The sequence below is a fragment of the Bos taurus genome, chromosome 15, assembly GCF_002263795.3.
Source record: "Bos taurus isolate L1 Dominette 01449 registration number 42190680 breed Hereford chromosome 15, ARS-UCD2.0, whole genome shotgun sequence".
NCBI lineage: Eukaryota > Metazoa > Chordata > Mammalia > Artiodactyla > Bovidae > Bos > Bos taurus.
Window position 1 is genome coordinate 21856000 of NC_037342.1, and position 25224 is coordinate 21881223.

Consider the following 25224-nt stretch of genomic DNA (forward strand, 5'->3'; position numbering starts at 1 on the left):
TTTGTTTACAACAAGGTGCAAATGTAAAACAGGACTATTGTGAGAGTTTGGAAGAAGGAGTACACATTGAGGCTGGGTTCCTGAGGAAAGCTTTGCCACAGGAAACGAGGGTCACTCTTTCCTGGGGGGATGGGGAGAGAGGGTCGCCTCCTTTCTACCACGAGACGGAACCATGACCCACACCCATGTGCTCTGCAGAAAGCGGTATTATTTCCTCGCTGGTCTCAAGGACGCTCTGGGAGAGCCACTCTTCTCTCAGCCAGAACTCCAACTTAGCCTCCGCTGGACGGTATCCACGCTGCGGCATAACTTGCCTGGCCAGTGGGCACCCCGCCTAGGTGCGCGTCTGTTCGCTACGTCCACCGCTTTTTTCTTAGACGTAGCCCCGAAGGCGGACAAGCAGCCTCCTGAGTCCCGGCAGGTCTCGGAGTTTGCTTCTCCCGCTGGCCCGAAGGCGGAGCCGAGGACGCTGGGAGGAGGAGTTGGGGCGAGACACGGTCGGTTTTTAGCCAGTGCCGTCTTCATTGGATTTCGGAGAAGCCAGACCGGGATTTTCCTCGGCTCTGCGCCCCGAGCAAACGCAGGATGTCCCTGGGAAGCTCCGAGTGGGGCGGGCCGGGTGTCTGGCGCCGAGCGCGCTGGAGGAGGCTCTGGGGGGGCGGGCCCGCCGGCGGGGCTGCCCTCTCCGCAGTGACGTCCCCGGAGGCGGAGGGGCGACAGGCTGGCTCCTCGCCCTCCCCGCCTACTCCGGGTGCCGGGTCCGTCGGTGTTGGGGAGATGCTGCAGCTGACCGCCGTTGGCGTTGCGGAGCGCGCAGCTGCCGGTACCCCCGCTCCACCGCCGTAGCGCCCGGGGGTCCGAAGGCGCACCCGAGCCGGGCCATGCCGCGGGGAGCGGCGCCGCAGGCAGTGCTGCTGGCCGCGCTGCTGGCGGGGCTCCGGGGCGCGACGGGTCGCCTGCTCAGCGGTGAGTGCGCGCGCTGGGGCGGGGGCTGGTTCCCAGGCGCGCTCGGCTGCGGCACCCACGGCACCCCTGGTGCAGCTGACCGTCTTCAGGGCCACGGCGCCTCTTCTCTGGCCCTCGGAGGAGAGGGCGGAGGGGTGGCGCCCCCGCCCCACCAGTGGACTCAGCCCCACCGGCTCCTGCTGCTTCTAGAGGAGCAATCGCCGGGCGGCTGAGCCCAGCGTCGGTTCCCTGCGTGTCCTGGACAGCTCGACGTCCACTCCCCGCCCAGGGTTACCAGATACCGGGAGACGGAGGCTAGATGGAACAGTGAGCAAACTGCTCCAGGAGGCGCCCCTCGGTCCGCTCCACTGAGCGAGTCTCAGTAGTGCCCGGGACCCCCACACAGCGCTTGTCCTGCCCACCGAGGAGGTCTCCTGTCCCCGGGGACGGGGTGGGGGAGTGAGGGGTGCGTACAGTAGCGATTCTAGCTCAGCTGTGCTGTGGGAACCCAGCCTGTTACTCCTGGTCTCTTCTGATGGGGGGTAGGGAGGGCGGCGGAGAAGGCAATGGCACCCCACTCCAGTACTCTTGCCTGGAGAATCCCATGGATGGAGGAGCCTGGTAGGCTACAGTCCATGGGGTCGCTAAGAGTCGGACGCGACTGAGCGACTTCACTTTCATTTTTCACTATCATGGATTGTAAAAGGAAATGGCAACCCACTCCAGTATTCTTGCCTGGAGACTCCCATGGATGGAGGAGCCTGGTAGACTGACGCGACTTAGCAGCCCCAGCAGCAGGGAGGGCGGCTGGATCCCGCGCCTGGAATAAGAGCGCTTAGAAAAAGCAGCCTAGTTAGCGCGGGACAAGCCCCGCCTTACTCGGGGGGATGACTCTAGGCTTCCTTCCTCCTGTGACTGCAGCCGCGGACTTGGACTTCAGAGGAGGTACAGTGCTCTGGCTTCTTGCCTCTTGCATTTGTTCCACATGTCGTGGCGGGGGCCAGCGGGAGGGCGATGTCCATATCCCTTCTCGGGTTTCCTTCATGGCCTTTTTCAGGCAACAGATGGGCCACGAGGGATGGAGGAGAAAGAAAACCGCCGCTCAGTTATCTATGCTTCGGAAGTTGATTGAGAGACTCTAAAGTTGGTTTCAGGATGGGGTGGGGTGCCGAGCGGCAAAATGGGAGGGTAACCGAATTCAGCTGTTTGGGTGACCAATTCCCCGGGCTCTGTCCTCCATGGAGAGGAACAGAAGTCCCTCCCGCCCTTCCCTTTCCTGCAAGTGAGAGATGAGAGACACTTCCTGAAGGCAAGGGGACCAGATGAGCCCTGGGCCTTCTTCCAGCTCTGGGTCACTCTGGCATTCACTGGCTGACTGGGGATGTGTGGCCAGGCTGGGCCATACAGGAAACTCGTTTAGGGTGTTATGATGATCACCTTGATGATCCACCGATGGAAAAATGGAGGCTGCCAGTAAATTCACCTCCAGATTTGGGGTTCCTGGGACTCATTTGTTTTTCCTCTGCTTCCTCATTTGGAGCCACCTTTAAGGACCCATAGAAGCTGAGCTGGCCCAGCCTTCTCTCCCGTCTCCAGAATACCTCCTCAGTGAGAATGTTCCTCTTAGGAGGCCTCCTAATTTTCTGATGGAGCAGTCCTGCTAGAGTTTCTCTATTCAGCAACAGGAGAAAAATGGCAGAGAAAGGGAGAAGATGGAAAATGAAAAACCAACGTTTTTTATTTAAGAATTTAGTTACAAAAGCAATGAAAGAAGAAACTGAAAATAAGAATTCACAAGAGCTCTCTGGATTATCTGTATGGGCTCTGTTCCCATTTAAGCACTGAAAATGCAGTTCACTGTCTGCGGCCTTTTGCCCGGTACTCTGGGCAGTTTGGGGAATAACGAATGCTATCTGGCTCCCTGAACAGGTGCAAAACAAGTTAGGAAAATGAGAACATTCTATGAGAGCTGGAAAGAGTTTTCCAAACACAAATCCTCAACTCCTCGCTCTGTGGCAGCAATTGACATCCAGAGTCCAAGCACCGGCTCTTCATTGCAAGGGATTCTCCTTGTTGAAGTCTGGTGTTCACTGTACAGCTGGATCCAGAAACACATGTTGTGTCTTCCTGTGGGCTCGGAAGCATATGTGTTTCTGTATTCCCAGCACCTAGCACAGCACCAGGCACCATGTGTACACTCAGTACATACTGACTGGACAAAGGAGCGATGAGGCTAATGTTTTGGGTGCAGAATTGCAATCGTGAAATTAAAAGACTCTTGCTCCTTGGAAGAAAAGTTATGACAAACTTAGTATATTGAAAAGCACAGACATTACTTTGCCAACAAAGGTCCGTATAGTCAAAGCTATGGTTTTTCCATTAGTCATATACAGGTGTGAGAGTTGGACCATAAGAAAGGATGACCACTGAAGAATTGATGCTTTTGAATTGTGGTGTTGGAGAAGACTCTAGAGAGTCCCTGGGACTGTAAGGAGATCAAAGCAGTCCATCCTAAAGGAAATCAACCCTGAATATTCACTGGAAGGACTGATGCTGAAGTTGAATCTCCAATACTTTTGCCACCTGATGCGACGAGCTGACTCATTGGAAAAGACTCTGATGCTGGGAAAGATTGAAGGCAGGAGAAGGAGATGACAGGATGAGATGGCTGGATGGCATCATCAACTCGATGGACATGAGTGTGAGCAACTCATGCTTCAGGAGATGGTGATGAACAGGGAAGCCTGGCGTGCTGCAGTCCATGGGGTTGCAAAGAGTCCAACCTGAGTTAGTGACTGAACAGAACAGATCAGAAATGGCTTCAGGAGCCCAGACACAAGCTAGGGTGGTGTGTACTGGTGAAGGATTTGTAATCTGTCCTCAGTAGAGTCCCATCCATTTGTCTTTGTCTTCAGCCTTTCAGGTGTCAGTCAGATGAGACATATTACATAGGCTTCTGGTGCAACCTGAGCTTTCATTGGCATGGGGGATGTCTCTTATGTCTCCTGCATTGGCAGGCGGGTTCTTTATGACTAGTACCACCTGGGAAGCCATATGTGACCTTAGCCAAGCAAATTTCTCTGAGCCTCAGTTTTCTCATCTGTAAAATGAGGCATAAACAACGTCTACAGCAGAGGATTACTATGAGTGTTCAGTGAGATAAGGTGTGTATGTAAATGTAAAAGCCCTTAGCGTAATGCATGACACACAGAAAGAGTTCACTAAACCTTAGCTGTTGTCTTTAAGCAAGACCAGTAGCAGAAATCCCCTTGGATCTGATGCTCATAGCTTCTGCTTATACCATAGACTGGGTGAATTCTCAGTCCTGCAACCTAGGCAGAGGGCTCCAGCGTTGAGAAGCTCACACCTGAGTTCAGAATGCCTCTTTTACCCGAAGGAAACCCCAAACAGAGGCAACTCACTTTAAACCACACTATCTCCTGAGACTCCCAAATGGCATGAAAGTGTTTGTGTGCCTTTAAGTGAAACAATAAATCTTCATCCACCGCTCTTATAGAGATTAATTTTAAATGTCTGCTTTTCAGTCATCTGTAATGGAATAAACAAAGCATGGAGGTCCTACACAATTTAGCCATCAGAGTCTAAATCACTGCATCTCTGCACTGGAAGGGGTATTAATTTGCTCTGAGAGCCTAAATGACACTAAAACAGTCCACTGATGAGTAATCAGAATTCCTGCCCAGCTCCATTCAGATGTCTCCAAGCATCTCTGCTCTGGTATATTTTAAGTGTTAGTTGCTCAATCGGGTCCGACTCTTTGTGACCCCACAGACTGGAGCCCGCCAGGCTCCTCTGTCCATGGAATTCTCCTGGTAAGAATACTGGAGTGGGTAGCCATTTCCTTCTCTAGGTCATCTTCCCTGTCCAGGAATTGAACCCAGGTCTCCTGCATTGCAGGCAGATTCTTTACCATCTGAGAGTGCGTTGGGGGCACTAAAATAGGTAGGCTTCTTTTCTTCTCCAGGTCAGCCAGTCTGCCGGTTAGGAACCCAGAAGCCTTGTTATGAAGTCATTTACTTCCGTGATGCTTCTCGAAGACTGAACTTTGAGGAAGCCAGAGCAGCCTGCAGGAGAAATGGGGGCCAGCTAGTCAGCATTGAGTCTGAAGATGAACAGAGACTGATAGAAAAGTTCATTGAAAACCTCCTGGCTTCTGATGGCGATTTCTGGATTGGGCTCAGGAGGCGTGAGGACCAAAAAAGCAATGGCACAGCCTGCCAGGACCTTTATGCCTGGATCGATGGAAGCACAGCAGCATTTAGGTAAGTGTGCGGAACTCACAGCGGCTAACTCACTGGACATAGCTCAAGAAAGAGGCAGGCTAGATCCCTGGTGCCAGTCAGGAAGGAAGAGAAGCCCAGCTGGGCAGAGCCCCAAGGGGATAGCAGCACTGGCACAGCCACAGACCGAAGCAGTGTGGCAAGGGTGATAAATCAGCCTTAACTTGGGCCCAGCTCATGTTCAGAGAGCTCTGCCCAGGAGGGTGGCCCAGAAGCATTGCTTCAATAGGGCACAATGCATGATGTCAGCAGTTCTGGCTACCTGGCCTTTTGGACTAGAACCCTAATGAGAGATTTTTTAATTTTTATTAGAGTGTAGTTGATTTCCATTGTGTTACTACAGCAAAGTGAATGTATACATATACATATATCCACCCTTTTTTAAGACCTTTCCCTTACAAGCCATTACAGAGTACCGAGTAGATTCCCTGTGCCATACTGTAGGTCCCTGTTAGCTATCTATTTTATATATAGTAGTGTGTATATGTCGGAGAAGGCAATGGCACCCCACTCCAGTACTCCTGCCTGGAAAATTCCATGGACAGAGGAGCCTGGAAGGCTGTAGTCCATGGGGTCCCTAGGAGTCGGACATGACTGAGCGACTTCCCTTTCACTTTTCACTTTCATGCACTGGAGAAGGAAATGGCAACCCACTCCAGTGTTCTTGCCTGGAGAATCCCAGGGACCGGGAAGCCTGGTGGGCTGCCGTCTCTGGGGTTGCGCAGAGTCAGACACGACTGAAGCAACTTAGCAGTAGCAGCAGCAGCAGTGTGTATATGTCAATCCCAATCTCCCAGTTTATCCCTCCCTCCACCCTCTTACACCTTGGTAACCATAAGTTGGTTTTCTACATCTGTGACTCTATTTATGTTTTGTAAATGTGTCCATTTGTACCATTTTTTTAGATTCCACATATAAATGGTATCATATGATATTTGTTTTTCCCTGTCTGACTGAGTTCACTCAGTGTGACAATCTCTACATTCATCCATGTTGCTGCAAATGACATTATTTTGTTCTTTTTATGGCTGAGTAATATTCCATTGCATATATGTACCACATCACATATCCATTCCTCTGTTGATGGACATTTAGGCTGCTTCCATGTCTTGGCTACTGTAAACACTGCTGCGGTGAATATTGGGGTGCATATATATTTTGAATTATGGTTTTCTCTGAGTATATGCCCAAGAGTGTGATTGCAGGCCCAGTGAGAGACTAAAGGCCTAGGGGGCTGAAGGGCTTTAGACAACAAGGAATTATGCTGCTGCTGCTGCTGCTAAGTCACTTCAGTTGTGTCCGACTCTGTGCGACCCCAGAGATGGCAGCCCATCAGGCTCCCCCGTCCCTGGGATTCTCCAGGCAAGAACACTGGAGTGGGTTGCCATTTCCTTCTCCAGTGCCTGAAAGTGAAAAGTGAAAGTGAAGTCGCTCAGTCATGTCCGACTCTTCGCAACCCCATGGACTGCAGCCTACCAGGCTCTTCTGTCCATGGGATTTTCCAGGCAAGAGTACTGGAGTGGGTTGCCATTGCCTTCTCTGGAATTATGATGACAGGCAAGAAATTAGAGCCAGATCTAATTCTCTGGATTGGCCAAGAGGGGACACAAAGAAGCCTGTGGTTTGCAGACCCCTTCTAAACCTCCAGTATTGGACTCACTTCACATACTCGCCCTGGCACCATGGCACTGCCATCATCTCTCCCTGAGGAAAGCAGTGACGTGGAAAAATGTCATCAAATATCAAAATGCAAAGGCAGACTTAAGACGGGAAACGTACTTTAACAAATTTAACAGTTACTATCTTTTTATAATAAATAGTATATATAAGTCAGTAAAATGCTAAATGTTTAAATGTCAATAAAACCCATGAGCAAAAGACCTGAGCAAACAGTTCACAAAATAGACACTCTAACTGGTAAACAATCGTATGGGGAAAAAATTTAAACTCAGTTTCAATCAAAAGAATGAAGATAAGAATATCTCTTTTTACCTACTCCATGTAAGACAGCATGTCAGCATTTATCGAAGCCCACCCATTTGGCTATTCTGACCCTCACCTTCGTTTAATCCAGGAGTATCTCCTCCAAGATTCTCATGGACCTCTCCTCCCAGGAGAAACCTTTTTTTTTCGTCTGCTCTGGGTCTTCACTGCGGCACTCAGGCTTCCCTAGTTGTGGCACACAGGCTCTCTAGTTGCCAGGGGCAAGCTTACCTGCCCATGGCATGTGGGATCTTAGTTCTCCAACCAGGGATCAAACCTATGTCCCCTGCATTGGAAGGCATGATTCTTCACCACTGGGCTGCCAGGGAAGTACTCCTGGGAGAAATTTTAAAAAAGAAGATTAGCAGGAGGAACTACCCTCTCCACCAGTGCAGCTGGTCCCCAGAGCCATGACTTATACTTACTGAGCCCCCCTCACCTCCTCCATCCTGTCTAGGTTCCCCTCCCCTCTTCTCAGGGAGCCTCAGTGGCTTGCTTACCTTGTGGGAAGACCCAGACCCTTATCCCTGAGGAATGTGAAGCCCTAGTCAACTTGAATTTCTCAGTCTGGAGTGATTTCACTTTTCTTTTTACCATCAAAATGGAGCGCATGAGTACCAACAGGTACCCAAGTAGATACCTGAGTGCCAAACATATGGCCCTGCCTATAACAGCAGAGATACCTTCATGATTAGGGTCAGTACCTCCTACAAAGACAATGACTCCTCCTCTTGCCTGCTCGTTCCTGGACACAAGGATCCCTTGGTGTCCAAGTGGCAGCCATTGGTTCAACAACATTCGTGGTATATCTTCTGGTGGAAGGATTTCTCCTCTGGGTACCAGGCCCTCTAAACCCACAGGCCTCAATATTGCAGAGACAAGAAGCACAAATTCCCCAAGTGGGTACTTCCAGGGATGGGAAGCAAGGGTTGTCCTCCTTTTGCAAGCTATAGCCTTGAGAAATGTATTTCTTAAAGAATAAAGCTTGAACATCAAAATTACTTCTTTATCCATGGACTGCAGAATGGATGTTGTGTTACCAGGCATGAAAATCACAATAATCTCATTGTACATCTCCATCAGAGCGCTTGGGTGACTAGGTGCCTCATCAAGGAGCAGTAATACTTGGAAAGGAATCGTTTTTCTGATAGTAGGTCTCAACAAAGGGCTTAAAATATTCAGTAAATCATGCTGTGAACAGTTGTGCTGTCATCCAGGCTTTGTTGTCCCATTTATACAGCAAAGGCCAAGTAGATTTAGCATATTTCTTAGGGGTCCTAGAATTTTCAAAATGATCGGTGAAAACTAGCTTCAACTTAAAGTCACTGGCTGTGTCAGCTTTTTTTTAATTACTATTTATTTTTTATTGAAGGATAATTGCTTTACAGAATTTTGCTGTTTTCTGTCAAACCTCAACATGAATCACTTTCACTTTCATGCATTGGAGAAGGAAATGGCAACCCACTCCAGTGTTCTTGCCTGCAGAATCCCAGGGAAAGGGGAGCCTGGTGGGCTGCCGTCTATGGGGTTGCACAGAGTCGGACACGACTGAAGCGACTTAGCAGCAGCAGCAGCAGCAGGTGCCATCAGTAGTAAAGAATCTGCCTGCCAATGCAGGAGATGCAAGAGAGTCAGGTTCGATCCATGGGTTGTAGAAAATGCGAACCCACCCTGTATTCTTGGTTAGAAAATTCCACAGGCAGAGGAGCCTGAGCAGATATGCACACATACATCCCCACCAGTCATCCTGCTCTTTGAAGCTTTGAAGCCAAACATTGATTTCTCCTGTCTAAATTAGATGGTATCTTCCAATAAAAGGCTGTTTCTTCTACTCTGAAAATCTGTTTAGTGAGGCCACCTTTGTAAGTTATCTTTAGCTAGATCTGGATAACTTGCTTCAGCCTCTAAGCAGCATCTACTGCTTCAGCAAGCACTTTTATGTTATGGAGACAGTTTCTTTCCTTAACTTCATGAATCAACCTCTGTTAGCTTCCGATTTTTCTTCTACACCCCTTGGCTTCCAGACCCCAGAATACCCTTGCATGACACAAAGGTCGATGATTCAAAGTCTGCACTGCATCTGGGAGGATGTTGCCCCCTCCTCACAAGTATTGCCACTCAGTCAGTGCTTCAGGTGGATTTTCAACAAGCTTGTTCATCCTTCTGTCAGACTGGCAGCTTTAGGAGAGCGAAGCGTGTGGTCTGACTAGTAAATCCCCTGCCTACTCCCACATCTCCTTTGCTAGAAACTTGGTTTTTTGGTCTAATTAGATCTTATTTAGAATCCTGAGCTGGTAGATCAAAGACTGTGTAAGTATTTGGATAGTGATGCTAAGGCCCTGGGGTGGAAGAGGCAAACCAATGCCCGGATTATCTCTTCCTATCAACATGAATCATTGCCCCTTTCAGGGTGAAAGGAGTCCAGTGGGGTCTAGTTGCCACCAAATGCTAGGCCAGTCTCTGTTTCTGGCAGGTTGGATTTGGCAGTAGCTCGATCAGCCTTGGCTAGTGGGAACAGCTACTGCTGAGCCCATGCATGGCCTCCCTCCTGCCACCACGGCCACTCTAGTATACGCCTATTACATCAGCACAGGGGCAGCTGCTCACAGGTTGAGCTGTTTTGTCTCCCTGGTTAGTCAGTGCCTCTTCTGTGCTAGAGGCTTCTTGCTGGGCTTTAACATATGGTAGATTTTCGTACTTTATACCTACTCCCATATGTCTGTTCATGTCACTCTATCCAAGAACTCCTTGTCCTCAGCCTCCCACTCTTTCTCCTTTTAGACTCCTGATCAGCTGACCAAGCTCTTTGCCTTAGTCTAACGTCCAATAACTTCTCTTTCCATACCAAGTGGTTAAGTAGGCACATCAACAAAGCTCTGGCCATTGGGAGGTTGCCTCTTCACCACTAAACCTTTCGCAACCACCTCTGAGTGGGGCTGTAGTACAGCTGCTGCCCACTGGGAGTTGTCTCCCCATGCTTGGCGACCTAAGGCTACCTTTATCAGCTGGTCATAAGGGATTCCCTTATGCAGCTGTAGGTAGAAGCTGAGGGATAGGCTCTGGTACAATAGAGGAAGATATCATGGCGGTCTGCTCTGTTTGTACATGCCCTTTGGTCCTAAATATACCTCTTCCATCTTATTATGAGTTGATTCCTGCCTAATCTTTTGACTAAGTGTGTCTGACAATATCTCACTTTGACCGAGCAAGTTGGATTGTATGGTCTCTTGGTACTCCTTGCCTAGTAGCAAGCCAGAGTTCCTTGCAAAAGGTGGGTTTTTTTCCCTCAGCTACAGGTGATATGGCCTTGCTACAGAATCTCAAGGGTTTGCATTGTGATTCTCTCATTGGAGCTTGTACGGATGCTACATGACATTGTTTTTCTCACCACCGATGCCTCTAACAATAGGGTGTGATGGATCATATGGCCCAAGTGGGAAGTCTGCTTCAATCACAGCCTAGAACCACTTCAGAGTCCTTTTTGGCTCTGGATCCCACTCAAAGACAGCTGCCTTTCATGTCAACAGGTATATATACCAGAACAGTATTCCCAGGTATGAAATATGCCACCTCTAGAGCCCAAAGGGACCTACCACATGCTAGGCTTCCTTCTTCAAATGATTGCAAGATGCTTCATGTATTATGAGATGAAATAATTTAACCCTTAACTTGAAAGAGGTGTTGTGCCATTGCCTAGACTACAAAACACCTACACATTTTCATGAAGTAGCAGGCCCCTGAATCTTCATAGCATTTATCTCCAACCTTGGGGCTTCCCTGATAGCTCAGTTGGTAAAGAATCTGTCTGCAATGCAGGAGACCCCGGTTCAATTCCTGGGTCAGGAAGATCCCCTGGAGGAGGGATAGGCTACCCACTCCAGTATTCTTGGGCTTCCCTTGTGTCTCAGCTGGTAAAGATCTGCCTGCAATGTGGGAGACCTGAGTTCAATCCCTGGGTTGGGAAGATCCCCTGGAGAAGGAAAAGGCTACCCATTCCAGTATTCTGGCCTGGAGAATTCCATGAACTGTATAGTCATGGGGTCACAAAGAGTGGGACTTGACTGAGAAACTTTTCACTTTCACTTTCAACAATATGGTGATTTTGGAGAAGGCAAAATCACCAAGGTGATTTTGGAGAAGGCAATGGCACCCCACTCCAGTACTCTTGCCTGGAAAATCCCATGGGTGGAGGAGCCTGGTAGGCTGCAGTCCATGGGGTCGCTGAGGGTTGGACATGACTGAGCAACTTCACTTTCACTTTTCACTTTCATGCATTGGAGAATGAAATGGCAACCCACTCCAGTGTTCTTGGAAGTCTCTCTTCATGTCATATTATGACAGAGGGTAGGAAAAGTAATATAGTCCTGGGGAAAGACCATAAATATATACTGATGTCTATCCCAAATGAAGGAAGACTGTTTCTGATTCTCTTTCTGATACAGATGAAAAGGAATGTACTCACCAAATCTTCATACTAGGTACCCAAGGACATGTTAACCAGCTCTAGCAAAGATGCCACATATGGCATAGCAGCTGCAATGGAGGCTTCTACTTGGTTGAGTCTGTGCTCCTCCAGTTTCATCCTTCAGAATCTGCCTGATTTTTGCAGGGGCCAGACTAGTGAATTATATAGAGATGTGGCGGGGAATACCGTCCTGGCATTTTCTAGGTCTTTGGAGGCGGCACTACTTTCTGTCATGTTTGCCTGGATAAGGTATTGTTTTCTGTTTACTATCTTGAAGAGGACAGGGAAGAATGCAGTTTTCAAGGCTTCCACTTGACCTTCTCCCTATTATAACTCTTACCCCATAAGTTTTCAATTCATATATTTTGAAACTGGAGAATGACCACTGGATGGGTCCCACTGTGAGCTGGTCCTTATCTCAGAGAGACAGCACTGAGCAGTCCTGAAGAGAGATCTTAGTTCTCTACCCAGGAATAGGACCTGCATAGCCTGGATGAAAACCAGGAATCCTAGCCACTAGTCCACCAGGGATTAGAGGCTAAAAGCAAAGTTCCCCTGACCCATTGAAAAATACATTTCTCACAGAGGCAAAAACATAAAAACAGGTACAAAGTTTATTATTAGAAACACAGCAGTGGGAGAGCACATGGGTGCGTGCTCAGTCGCTCAGTCGTGTCCGACTCTTCGTGACCCTATGGACTATAGATCACCAGGCTCCTCTGTCCATGGCATTCTCCAGGCAAGAATATTGGAGTGGGTTGCTGTTTCCTCCTCCAGGGGATCTTCCCAACCCAGGGATCCAACCCAGATCTTCTGCATCTCCTGCCTTGCAGGCAGATTCTTTACCGCTGAGCCACCACGGAAGTGTGGGTAAACACACAGAGAAGCAATTTGTTTATTTAAGTCAGCAGTTAGGCAGAAATACACACCCGGAGAGAAAAGATACGGGAGTCCTCTCTAATGAGGAGGGGTGAAGTAAAAAGGTGATTTAAATCACTGATATAGGATAAACCTTCTGGGTCTTCATTTACCTTTGGGCAGTTATCTTGTTTCTTTTTTCATACCTGACAGGTCCAAGGACCTTCCCCAAGATGCATGCACAACTTTTTGTTAAGATGGATCTTACCACAGATGCCTGTAGGTGCATGTGGTCTCCCACGCACCTACTTATTATGCTCCCCCTCCCTTTTTGATCCCCCCAAAAAGCCTTCCATGGGCAGACAGGGAACTTTTCCTTGATCTCGAGTGGTCATCTTATCTCTTTATTCCAGCAGAGCGCAGCTTATGCCACTAGCTTTTTGCTTGGAGTGTCTGGGTGAGAACACAGCCTCAAGCAAACACAACTTTGCTTGACAAACACCAGCTGTTCAGCCTGGAGGCCCATCTATCTCCTACCTCAGTCCTGAAACAGAACTCGATTTAATACTTGGCCTCAATATGCTCCCACTCAAATGGGTAACCTTAATGACACTTCAAGTCTTTGGGTAGCAGTATTAACTTGCACACTCTGTCCACAATCTTTGTAATATCAGGGTATTCTTCCTTCCCCAGTGTATGGTTCCTTGAATAAATGGCCATAGGTCCCTTGGGAAGAATAGAGGAAAATACCATGTGAACCTGGGGCCTCCCAGGGGGTGCTGCTGCTTCTGCTGCTGCTTCTGCTGCTGCTAAGTCGCATCAGTCGTGTCCAACTCTGCGCAACCCCATAGACGGCAGCCCGCCAGGCTCCTCCATCCCTGGGATTCTGCAGGCAAGAACACTGGAGTGGGTTGCCATTTCCTTCTCCAATGCACAAAAGTGAAAAGTGAAAGTGAAGTTGCTAAGTCGTGTCCGACTCTTAGCAACCCCATGGACTGCAGCCTACCAGGCTCCTCCGTGGTAAAGAACCCACCTGCCAGTGTAGGAAATGTAAGAGACTCAGGTTCAATCCCTGGGTTGGGAAGATCCCCTGGAGGAGGTCACGGCAACCCACTGCAATCCACTCCAGCATTCTTGCCTGGAGAATCCCATGGACAGAGGAGCCTGGTGGGCTACCGTCCATAGGGTCCAGAGTTGGACATGACTGAGGCAACTTAGCTCACATGCACGCACCATGGGCATCTACTGGGGTGTCGCGGGGTCCTTCCTCTTTCTAGCAGTGAGTTCCAAGCCTAAAAGCTGGCTCAAGTCCAGAAACTAGATTCCAGGCATCATATTGGATGCCAGGCATCCATCCCATTATCTGTGAAATAAATTAACATAAAGCCATAAGGCCAGTGGGGAGGAAAACAGACAAGGGGAGGCCCATCAACAAGGTTGGAAAATTTCCTGGAGGTGACTGGTGAGGTGCAGAGCCCAGCCCTGGTCAGGAACCCCAGCTGTCCAGACAGTGTCCAAGCTGTGTTGCAAGTTCAGCTATCATCCAGGCAAATTCAACCCAATGAGTTCAGCAGAGAATTTTCCTTCTGCTGACCTGCAGCACCAGACTCAAGCAGAGCTCTGCTGGGGTAGTACACGGAGAGCTGTCTCTTAGGTGCCCATGAGGAGGGGCTGTGACGAGAGCTAGGCAGAGCAGCAGAGCTCATCTAAACAGTCTGAGCATCAGGGCAGAGCTGGGCTCTGGAAGCAACCTGCTTGGGTGAGTAACCAGGCAGAGTACAAAGCCCAGCCCTGAGTCAGCACACGGCCTGGGTGCTCACAGCATCTAAACTACGGAATCCAAGGCTTTAACCTGGCACCCACAGATCTAACTGGGCAGCCGCACCATTTAATTCCAAGTACCACTAGGGCTGCAGTGCACCCCATCCAGGAAACTGGGAGACAAAGACAAGAAATCAGGCAGCGGAGGCTAACAAAAGGTCTCAGCAGCCTGATGAAGTAGAAACAACTTAAACACTGAAAAAGACTAGCTGGGCCTCCTGCTTTTTCCCAAACTCTGGCTCCTGCTTTGAAGCCTCAGATGCTTGAATATTCTATCCACTCCTCAGAGTTCAGAAGGCAGCTGTGGCTACTGAAAAGCATGGGGAGATGGAAGCAGGGTGAGCTCTGGATGCAATAAGCCATGCCTCTCCTGGTACATCTGATTTCTTAAAAAAGAGAAACAAAACCCAGTTACCCAAAAGCAAAAAAAATAATAAGATTGTCCAGACTGGCCCTGCTGGCTGCTTTTTCTCATAATAACTTTGCAGACATCATATGGTAATATATTCCTCCCTGCAAAGAGGCTGTGGCAAATGTCAGATGATTGATTGTGATGTCCATATTCGAAAGCATGGTTCTCCTTATTGGCAGCACTTCAATTCCTCCCTCTCTCTTAAGTTCCTGGCTCGGTGGAATTTGATAGGAAAGCAAAGGCTTTGAAGTCTTGCGGGATCCTTCTCCAGTTGCCTCCACTGTTGACCCCTTTCCTACAGGAACTGGTATGTGGATGAGCCTTCCTGCGGCAGCGAGGTCTGCGTAGTCATGTACCATCAGCCATCGGCCCCCGCTGGCATCGGGGGCCCTTACATGTTCCAGTGGAATGACGACCGATGTACCATGAAGAACAATTTCATCTGCAAATATTCTGATGGTAATGAATCCTCTCCCAAGTTATGTGGCTGCATTCTCAGCCTCCTCTCTCCTTTCATAATTAGCTGCTGGTTCTAAGAATTTGTCACGTAGTCTCTGAGAAAGCTTGTTGCAAATGCCAGCAGTGTTAAACTTTGGGAATTCTTGTAAAGGGAGATGACCTGATACCTCCTCGCTGAGGAGTAATTCTAGCAAAGAAGAGGGTATTAGATGCTAAGAGATGAAGAAATGAAAGGGTCTAATTTATGGATGATAAGGCAAGAATTATGAGAACTTCAAGAAATAAAAAGCCTTCCAGGTGGACAGTTACAATTCTTATTCTTTCCGTATGTGAGATTGTACACTGTAGGAGCTTCGAATAAGGAAGAAATATGAAAGGAAGCTGGCCATTTTTCTTGCCTGTCTCCTGCCAGCCATTTTCTGGGGCATTAAGGAAACAGGATAATGACCACAGGAGGTAGATGATAAAATATGCCAATTTTACTGATACTGGGCAGATAGCAGTCACTTTGATGAGCAGGCTTAAACTCCTTAGGCCACCGTCTATATATATGCCTTGCAAATTTAACTAGCTTTTTCTTCTAGATCTATTAAGGGTTTTGAATTGGCTACAAGCCCGTAACCTCAGTGTGCTGGGCTTTCCCAAATTCCTCCATTTGATGGACTTCAGTCTAAACATGAAGTGATTTTCTGTTACTGAAGCGTTTCACCACCCTGAAGCCAACTGCTTGATCTCAATTCGGCATCTTTTCCTGACAGGAGTAGAATGACTTGTTAGTTACATCTAGCTGGGGACTAAACAATCCTGTCATTTAAAAACTGTTGGAGCTTGACTGTGCCTTTGCTGCTAAAGTTGTTTTTCCTCCCTCTTCACCCCTTCAGATGAATTCTTCTCTCCAGAGACCTGGTCTTCCCCACCATAGAGTTGTCTCAGGCAGGGAGGTTGCAAGGATCAAGGCTGACTTGCAGGGCACTTTTTTAGAGCAATTAAAGCAACTCACTTATGACAAACTGGCTGCCCATCACTTTTGTTCATTATATCCTATTATCACCATGATTTAAAATTTTGTACCTTAAACATTTTTTGAAATGTGAGATTTGGGCACTGGTTTTCATAGCCTTTTATTTTGGGGTTAGAACCAGTTAGTTTTTTAAAAAATAATTTTGTTTATTCATTGTGCTGTTGCCTGTATTAGACTGAGTCCTGGCAGGGTAAAGATGGCACACTCAAAGGGTTTAATGGGAGGAGTATAATAAAATGATATTTACCAAAGTGTGGACACAGAGCATGAGATGGTGATGTGCCCAGGGACCAGCTGCAACAGGAAACTATTACTACCCCTAGGCTTCAAGGAGCGAAGGGAGGGTATGGTTTTAGCAGAACCCAGAGAAATCTTGGAGTCATGCAAGAGGAGCCACCCAACAGGAGCTATAACCAGACAACACGGTACTGTCGAACCACCATGATGTGGGAGAGAGGTCTGGGGGGTCATACTAGGACCTGTCTCTTCTCCTACCCTCTAATCTCCTGCTTCTGCTCCTATTAGTTAAGTCCAATCAAGAACCAAAGGACAAGGGAGCCCCGGGACACATCCCCAGAGGTCAGCCTCCCAGGACACAGAGAAGGACCAAGAATAGACTGAGCAGAGGGATGTGGGCACAAGGAAGAAAACTAGCACGTTGCCTTTCTGTAGACTGCCCCCTCCTTCTCAGGATAAGCTCACGTACCTCAGCACACCATGAAAGGATTGGCTTGATCAGACCCTTGCCTCTCTTCAGCCCCAGTTCTCATCGCTTTTATTCCCTCCCCCATCCAGTTCCCTTCTGCGTTTTGTGAAGTTCTCCATCGTCTCTTAACTGCTGTTTCCAGTGCTTGGAACATCCTTCCCTCTTTTCCAGTCAACTCATTTTCAGCCTTCAGGTTAAGCATCACCTTCTCTCATAACAACAATAGATGGTCCTGGATTGTATCTTTGATGATGACAATGGTAATTTTCCATAAAGGGCATTTTTAGGACAATTGGCATAACTTGAATAAGATCTGGAGATTGGATGATACCATACATAGCAAGGTTGATACTTTGGTTTCAATAATTGTACTATGGTTATGATAGAGTATGCCCCTCCCAGTCCTGTTTTAAATACACACTGAGGTATTTAGGGAGTAAAGGGTAACTATGACTACAACTTATTCTCCGAAAAAAAGTTATGCATGTATCTGTATGTGAATATATATATGTGTCTGTGTATATAGAGAGATTTAGATATAGATACATAGATATAAATATATGGAGATATATATAAAGAGAGAGAGACAGAGAGAATAGTTACATAAATGAAATGTGATACAATGATAACATTTGGGTGAAGGATACATGGGAATTCTTTGCAATAGTCTTGCAAATTTTCATAAATTTTAAATTATTTCCAAATAAGTTTAAAAAAAAAAAAATCACTTCCTCTGGGAAGCATTCCAGGGCTTAACCTCAAAACTAGGTTAAGTGTTCCTCCTATGAGGCTCATAACACCTCACACACGCAGTACGTATGCTGCCTGTTGGCAAGTTTGTCCACTTCACTATATGGTTGGCATGAAGTCTGGAAATACACGTTTGACCCCGCACTTGATGGGCTAGGGGAAGGTCACCTGGCATGGCTCCAACATTATGGCACAATATCGTTTTATACCAGAGGGCAAGTGACCAGTTGAAAGACAGCGTCTAAAACTAAATTTGACAACATGACCACTTAGAGTAGGCAGCATGCCAGCAGGATTTGAACACTTGATTCCTTCCGGGGTGCTTCTGGATTCCTTCCGGAAGCACAGACACATTCAGTGGAAATCAGAGACAAATTATCTGAGGCAATGTCACGGGCCATTGCAGCCGCGATGGAAATGCTGCATTAATTTGCCACGTTCACTGCAGTTTTGCCCAGTGGATCGAACTATGGAGGGACAACAAAATGACTGCATCGTTTTCTGTAATGTCATTGAATATACGATGTATTGTAATATAACATCACAAAATTAATATGTATGAATATTCTCCTATAATTCTATATTTATTGCCATCCTGTAGAGTGTAAGTTCCTTAGACTGCTGGGATGGCTTTTTATTTGCTGGTGTGTCTCTAATACCTAGCATGGAGTTTGTCTCCTTGGGATCTTAAATTTTCATTTGAATTTTTAAAATTCAAATCCCAGTTCAGCTACTTATTAGCCATGAGATTTGAGTAAGTTGCTTAATTTCCCTGTACCTGAGTCTCCTTGTGAACAGATTCAAAATAGCACTTACTCACAAGGCTGTCATCAGGATAAATTGTGTTTGTTTTTATAAAAACATTTAGAACATAATAGTGTTTCTATCATATAGCAGACATTTTTAATAAATAAATGGATTTGCATCACCTCTACACACACACACACACAGACATGATTAAAAGTTTCCCTTCTGAATAAAACTTCAGAATAACTTTGACATCCTGGCCTTGTGTGTGCATGTTACTCGCTCATGTCCAACTCTTTGCGACCCCACAGACTGTAGCCCACCAGGCTCCTCTGTCCATAAGATTCTCCAGGCAAGAATACTGGAATGGGTTGCCATTTCCTTCTCCAGGGAATCTTCCCAACCCAGGGATCGAACCCAGGTCACCTGCATTGCAGGCAGATTCTTTACCATCTTAGCCACCAGGGAAGCCCCTCCAGGCCTTAGGACTATAAAGTCTAAAATTCTGACCTTAAAGACTCTGACTCTATGATCCCAGAGTATCTGATCAGCATAAGAGTCCCTGCCAGTACAAAAGACTGACACAATTTCTGCCAGAAGTAAAATCATTACTGTAGGTTGTCTGCGTAGCCTGACTATCCAGAGGCTCTTAGAATTAAATAGTTCAGGTTCTAGATCACAGCTCTGCTTTGGGGCGGCCCATAGTCTACTTAGTCCCCAGCCACCTCCACTGCTTGGAGACTGGTGTTCATTGCTCTAAAACATCCCCAGTAGGAACTGATAAAATGTCTTGGATTGCTTTAAAACAGTTCAGGGGACCTCCCTGGTTGTCCAGTGGCTAAGACTTCATGCTCCCAATGCAGAGGGCCTGGGTTTCATCTCTGGTCAGGGAAACTAGATCCCACATGCCACAACTAAGACCCAGTGCAGCCTAATAGGATAGAACAGAATATTCAGGCCTGGGTGTAGCCAGGGAGGAATAGGGATTATTGTTGAAACCAGATTAGCCGTATGTTGATAAGCATTGACACTGCATAGGGGTTCATTATACCAATCTTTCCACTTTTGTGTATATTTGGAAGTTCTCATATTTAAAAGTTTTCACGATTTTTTTAAAAGTGTCCAAGCAAAGCTGGGGAAAGGCTAGTCTTTGTGCAGAAGGGATTCTTTGGACTTACTAACCAGGTTCTGGAGTCTGATAGCACGAAATGAAGTTTGTTGGAAGACTGAATGAGCAACTAAATGGAAGCTGTGCCCTGGCCAGTTTCACTCAGATGGTATGACAATTTACATATTACTCTCATTTTTATCCCTTTCTGCTGCAGAGAAGCCAACAGTTCCTTCTACAAGGACTGGAGGTAAGACTGTCATTGGAGATTTGAGTTCATTTGGGCTGTTTTACACAGGTTTAGAACCTCTGGATAGGTTTAGAGTCACATGCTCTTTATACCAGATTATTCGATGGAAAGACACCAACTCTTTGGATGGGTATATGTCACACCGAGACACCACATGTGATTCATTAATCTCACTCTCTGCTGTTGCTGCTGCTGCTAAGTCGCTTCAGTCGTGTCCGACTCTGCGACCCCATAGACGGAAGCCCACCAGGCTCCGCCATCCCTGGGATTCTCCAGGCAAGAACACTGGAGTGGGTTGCCATTTCCTTCTCCGATACATGAAAATGAAAAGTGAAAGTCAAGTCACTCAGTCGTGTCTGACTCTTCACGACAAGAATCTCACTCTCTAGGGTCGCCTTTCAACTGTGTGAAAAGGAACAATTACAAATCAGTTTGGGATGTTACTTATCCTTATTGACAATATGAAAGGAGTAATTCAATCTAACGAGACAAGTGAGTCAAACTGATCATTCTGGTCCTAAAAGTGAGTCATTGGCCCTTCCTCCGTGTTCTGCAGCACTTTATGGGCCTTGATGTCAGCTGCCTGCTGGCTGTGTTCCTACTTGATTCTTGGCAGCAAGAGTCATACCAGAAAGATCACGAAAAGTAGACCTCTCGGTCAGCAAATTCAGTTCTTCACTTTCTGTGGTTATAAACTGCACTGGTCACTTTGCTAGTGCTTTTTGACATCCCCCCCAAAGCTGATAGGACCTCAGAGAATATCTGGATGTTAATGCTTTTCTCCAGGTTCTAAGTACATGTGTCTCTCTCCAGGTGAAGAGATAGAGCCAGCAACACCCATCCTTCCAGAAGACACAGAGAAAGCAGATGCCACAGAAATACTGAAAGAAAGCAAAGGTATACATAAAATTCTCCCAGGGAAAAATAGATAATGGGACTCTCCTGATTATAAATTCCCCATGGTTACATACCCTGCTTTGTTCATCCCACGGCTGCTTAAAAATGAAAACAGACAGGGCACTCGGGCTTTGTCAAAACTGTATTAAATGTTAGATTTTGTCAGGGAAATATACAAAGGGAATTTTCCTAAGACAATTAGGGCGATTAGATGAGACAAGAGGTAAAAAGTCTTCAGGAAGACAGTCGGAGACTTGAGAACCTCCCAGAAGTTGTTTGGGTCAGGGGGGGGAAGGGGTGGGAATTGAGAATGAATATTGAGAAATAAGAGCAGAAAGACCCAGGCCATGATTAATATTTCTTTACAAGACAAATAGAGAAAATGGACATAAAAGATAAAAGAAAATGGGGTGATAAACTGGAGTGCTAATGGACTTTCAACCTCAACTCTCACCTTGAGTTTCAAGAGGAAGATATGGGCTGGTAGCTAGACTTAATAATGTGGGTAAATGTCAAATCAATATAGGATACATCTGAAACTAACATGATATTGTACGTCAACTATATTTCAATTAAAACAAAAAAAGAGAAAGATCTGAGTTTTTGTCACTGGGTAACTTTAAGAAACAAACACTTAATTTTTCAGTTTAGTTATTTACATAATAGAAGTAACAGTATTTTTCTCACCTACCTAAGAGCATCTACTGTGTCCATATAATGAAATAGGATACTGAAGTACTGAAATTCAGCCGTGACACTAGCCACCCCAAATTAACACAGACCCTAAGGTTAAGGGCTCAGTCCCCACACAGACTGCCCTTGCTTCAGATATCAGCCACAAGATTGGGGGTCCCCAGGCCACCCGCACTTCTAATCAACTGACTGCAATTCCAATGAGTCACTTTCAGTAATTCACTAGAACAACTTATAGAACTCAGAAAAACACCATACCCATAACTACATTTTATCTGCGCTTTTCTTTTCAGAAGCTGCCTTGAATCTTGCCTACATCCTAATCCCCAGCATTCTCGTTCTCCTCATTGTGGTCACCACAGGTGTATGTTGGGTTTGGATCTGTAGAAGGAGGCAAGTAAAACGTTGATCCTGTAAACCTTTGTGTTTTCTGAACCTGGACTTCATTAAAAGGCAAGGCAGCTCCAAGAGAATCTCTTCTGCAGATTTGAGAATAAATTTTCTGATGGGTTCGGGGCACTCAGAAGTACTAAGCATTTGTACTCAGCTGTAATTAACAGAGTGATCTTACATTCTTTAATTTTTTAGTGTGGAAGATTTTAAATGACTTGAGGGGTGAGACTGCATTATTCACCTGTGTATCCACACATCACTCAGCAAAGTTTTCTCATGCCTGTACATTCTCACTCCAGAAATGTTTTTTGGGTGAGTAAAGGAGTAAATAGTGAGCCATATGAAAATAACTGTCCCAAAGCCTCCTGGCAAACATCTGAAACTAAACCACGTCATTCAAAATAAAATAGCCATATTCTTTTAATTGACTTTTACTTGAATACACAAGTATAGACGGCTACAAAATAGCTACCTTAAGTAGCTTAGAGCACCTCTGTTAGTGGACAATGGAGCCACCATTTTGGAGGTACCCAGAGCTCTTCTCAGCTACCTTTTTATTCCCCATCATCATGGTATATATAGAAGAAGGTGGACTTCACAACAGGAAAGCAAAGGTACATTTTAAGACTTGACTCCCTTTGATGACCAATTTAAGATAAACTAATAAGATTTCAATGTAGAACCTACTTCATTTAATAATAATTCCTTAGGGACTTCCCTGGTGGTCCAGCAATTAAGACTCTGTGCTGTCGGTACAGAGGGTAGGGGTTCAATCCCTGGTCAGGAAACTAACATCCCACATGCCATGCAGCGTGGCCAAAAGATTAAGAAAATAGTAACTCCCTTATAGAATTATTAGAATTAAATCAGTTAATACATGCAGAGTGAGTTATTATAAGCACTCAGGAATATCTCTTCCTATGATCATTTTTATTAGTTAATTCCTTTTAATCCAAAATATCGACAGAATTCAGTTCATAGGAGGTGGTAGGGAGGTTCAAGAAGGAGGGGACATAGGTATACCTGACTGATTCATGTTGATTTATGGCAGAAACCAACACAATATTGTAACGCAATTATCTTCCAATTAAAAATAAATAATAAGTTTTAAAAATGTTGGTATGGCCAAAAAACCAGAATTCAGTTTAAAAAATTGCTACTATGTTTTCTAACTGCTTACTCTGTGCTTGGTTCTTGATTTCCCTTCCTTATCTACCCATTGAGCAGCTCACCCCAATCTGGGAATTGTAACTTTAAACTGGAGTCTACTCACGGTTTTAATCATTTTGTGCCACAGACACAAAAATACTAGCAAAATATTTCCAAAAATGTATGTGAAAAAGTAATACATGAGCTTCTTTATTGATGCTTCTTTAGGTATAATTATTGAATTATAATTCAACATCATAATATTGAAGCAGAGATGAGCATAAAATATTTTAAGGCATCTTAAACAATAACTGTGATATGAAAATATCTATGATTTCCGTTGGTGAGCACGTCAAAGACATTACTAATTCTACTCAGCTTGATTGCCCACATTCAGAATTGAAGGACAGTTTCCCTTAGAGATGGATTTGTTTTAATGTGGCATTTTTTCCCCCATGCAGTTCTCTCCGTAGACCCTCTGGGGACTCTGGGGACCCTAGGATCACCCGTTCTGCTCTGTGCTCAGGCCATGGTGAATGACAGATAGAACACTTTCCTCGTTCATTCCTGCCCCACCCAAAACCCTGCCCTGTAGGTTGACACAGATGAGAAGTGCAGCGTAGTGACCGCGCAGGGATGACCCTCTCCTGCCTGGACAGGGGCCCGGGGACATTCTCAGGCCCCTTGTCTGCTCAGCCCTGGTTCTCCCTCTTCCTAGGAAACGGGGGCAGCCGGACCCCAGCACTAAGGAGCAGCGCCCCACCTGGCCGGCTCCTCAGCCCGGGAACAGCCCGGACCTGGAGGTTTACAACGTCATACGAAAGCAGAGCGAAGCTGATCTGGCCGAGACCCGCCCGGACCTAAAGAACATCTCGTTCAGAGCGCGCTCAGGAGAGGCCTCGCCGGACGCCGTGTCTTGTGACTACGAAAACGTGGCCGTGAACCCGTCTGAGAGCGGGTTCGTGACGCTGGTGAGCATGGAGAGTGGCTTCGTCACCAACGACGACTACGAGTTCTCCCCGGGCCGAGCAGGGAGGAGCAAGGAGTCCGGATGGGTGGAAAATGAAATCTACGGTTATTAGGAGGCTCAAAGAAACCCTGAACTGACAAGAATGGGAAGGGAGAGAGAAGCAATTTTCCTATCAGGGAAACACGCAGAAGGTCTCCGAAGGGGCTCAGATCAGGTCCTGGGGGTGAGCATGAGACGGTTTGAGCCCCCGCTGGAGCCCTGGTTTGGGCTGTGTCCCTTAACCCAGCCCCTCACCCGGCTGGCACCTGTAAGAAGCATTGCCCAGGGGCTGGCACGTGGTAGAAAATAAATACCTGATTGTTATAACTGACTTTCAAGAGAGAGTGCTTTCCTTGGCGGGCGTGCTGTGGAGCTTGGGAAACCAACATCTGGGTTCTGTCCCTCTTCTTCAGTACAGCCGCAAACATCATTACAAGGAGACAGAAATCCCAGAAGCTTTTCAAAGCCGGCGTATGCTGGCATCGGGCTGGCCTACACATAGCAATTCTTATATCTGTTTTTTGTTTTGTTCTGTTTTTCCCAGAGAATCAAATCAAACCAAAAGCAGGAAGCAGAATGTTAGTCAGTTTGTGTCTACAGTCCCTCCTCTGCATGTGGCCTCGGGGGACCTTTTTTCTTTCTCCTGACATCCAAACTTGGAAATATGTAACTTGGAAACAATTTAGAAACTAAAAATGAAGTTTGAATCTAGGCTTCTCTGCTTAACTGTGTTCCCGATTCTGATTGCACACTGTCCTGTTTGTGTGTTTGTCTCACTGCAGCCTCAACATTAATATTAGAAATAATGCTAATGATTTTACCTTTTTTTTGTTTGGGGGAGCTGACTATCTCAAACACTTTAAGACTCAAATGCAGAGAAATGTGGCCTAACACCAGTCATTTACCATATGAAATTCTGAAGGCTATTATTTAAAACACCAGCAACATCCTGCTGCTGCTACTGCTGCTAAATCACTTCAGTCGTGTCCGACTCTGTGGGACCCCATAGACAGTAGCCCACCAGGCTCCCCCGTCCCTGGGATTCTCCAGGCAAGAACACTGGAGTGGGTTGCCATTTCCTTCTCCGATGCATGAAAGTGAAAAGTGAAAGGGAAGTCGCTCAGTCATGTCTGACCCTCAGCGACCCCCTACCATCAGCTTAATGATTTTAGTATTTTTACCATTCCTCGTATATCTTGTTTCTGAATGGTTTGTAACTTTGCTTAACACATGGAGCCCCAAATTAGACAGAGTAAA

The 25224-nt window shown here is 46.5% G+C and overlaps 1 protein-coding gene across 4 annotated transcripts; it reads left to right on the top strand.

The window, feature by feature from the left end:
• Window positions 1-744: 744 nt before the first annotated feature.
• LAYN (layilin) lies at window positions 745-24298 on the top strand. Of its 4 annotated transcripts, none has more exons than XM_002692987.6 (7): window positions 745-966; window positions 4931-5228; window positions 15087-15244; window positions 19794-19826; window positions 20640-20723; window positions 21710-21809; window positions 23677-24298. In XM_002692987.6, exons 1-7 carry the CDS (start codon window positions 882-884, stop codon window positions 24038-24040), a joined length of 1122 nt encoding a protein of 373 aa, XP_002693033.2. In that variant the 5' UTR covers window positions 745-881; the 3' UTR covers window positions 24041-24298. The 4 variants fall into 4 exon arrangements, with proteins under 4 accessions (XP_002693033.2, XP_015330107.2, XP_010810686.2 ...); XM_010812384.4 differs by lacking the exon at window positions 745-966 and adding an exon at window positions 1807-1890; XM_015474621.3 differs by lacking the exon at window positions 19794-19826.
• Window positions 24299-25224: the final 926 nt, after the last annotated feature.

What these genes read in the sequence shown, in the direction of transcription:
- LAYN (XM_002692987.6), top strand. Translation starts at nt 882, where the DNA reads ATGCCGCGGGGAGCGGCGCCGCAGGCAGTGCTGCTGGCCGCGCTGCTG. An exon ending in TCCTTCTACAAGGACTGGAG is followed by an intron (nt 19,827 to 20,639) that starts GTAAGACTGTCA and finishes GTCTCTCTCCAG; the next exon opens with GTGAAGAGATAGAGCCAGCA. An exon ending in GTTTGGATCTGTAGAAGGAG is followed by an intron (nt 21,810 to 23,676) that starts GCAAGTAAAACG and finishes CCCTCTTCCTAG; the next exon opens with GAAACGGGGGCAGCCGGACC.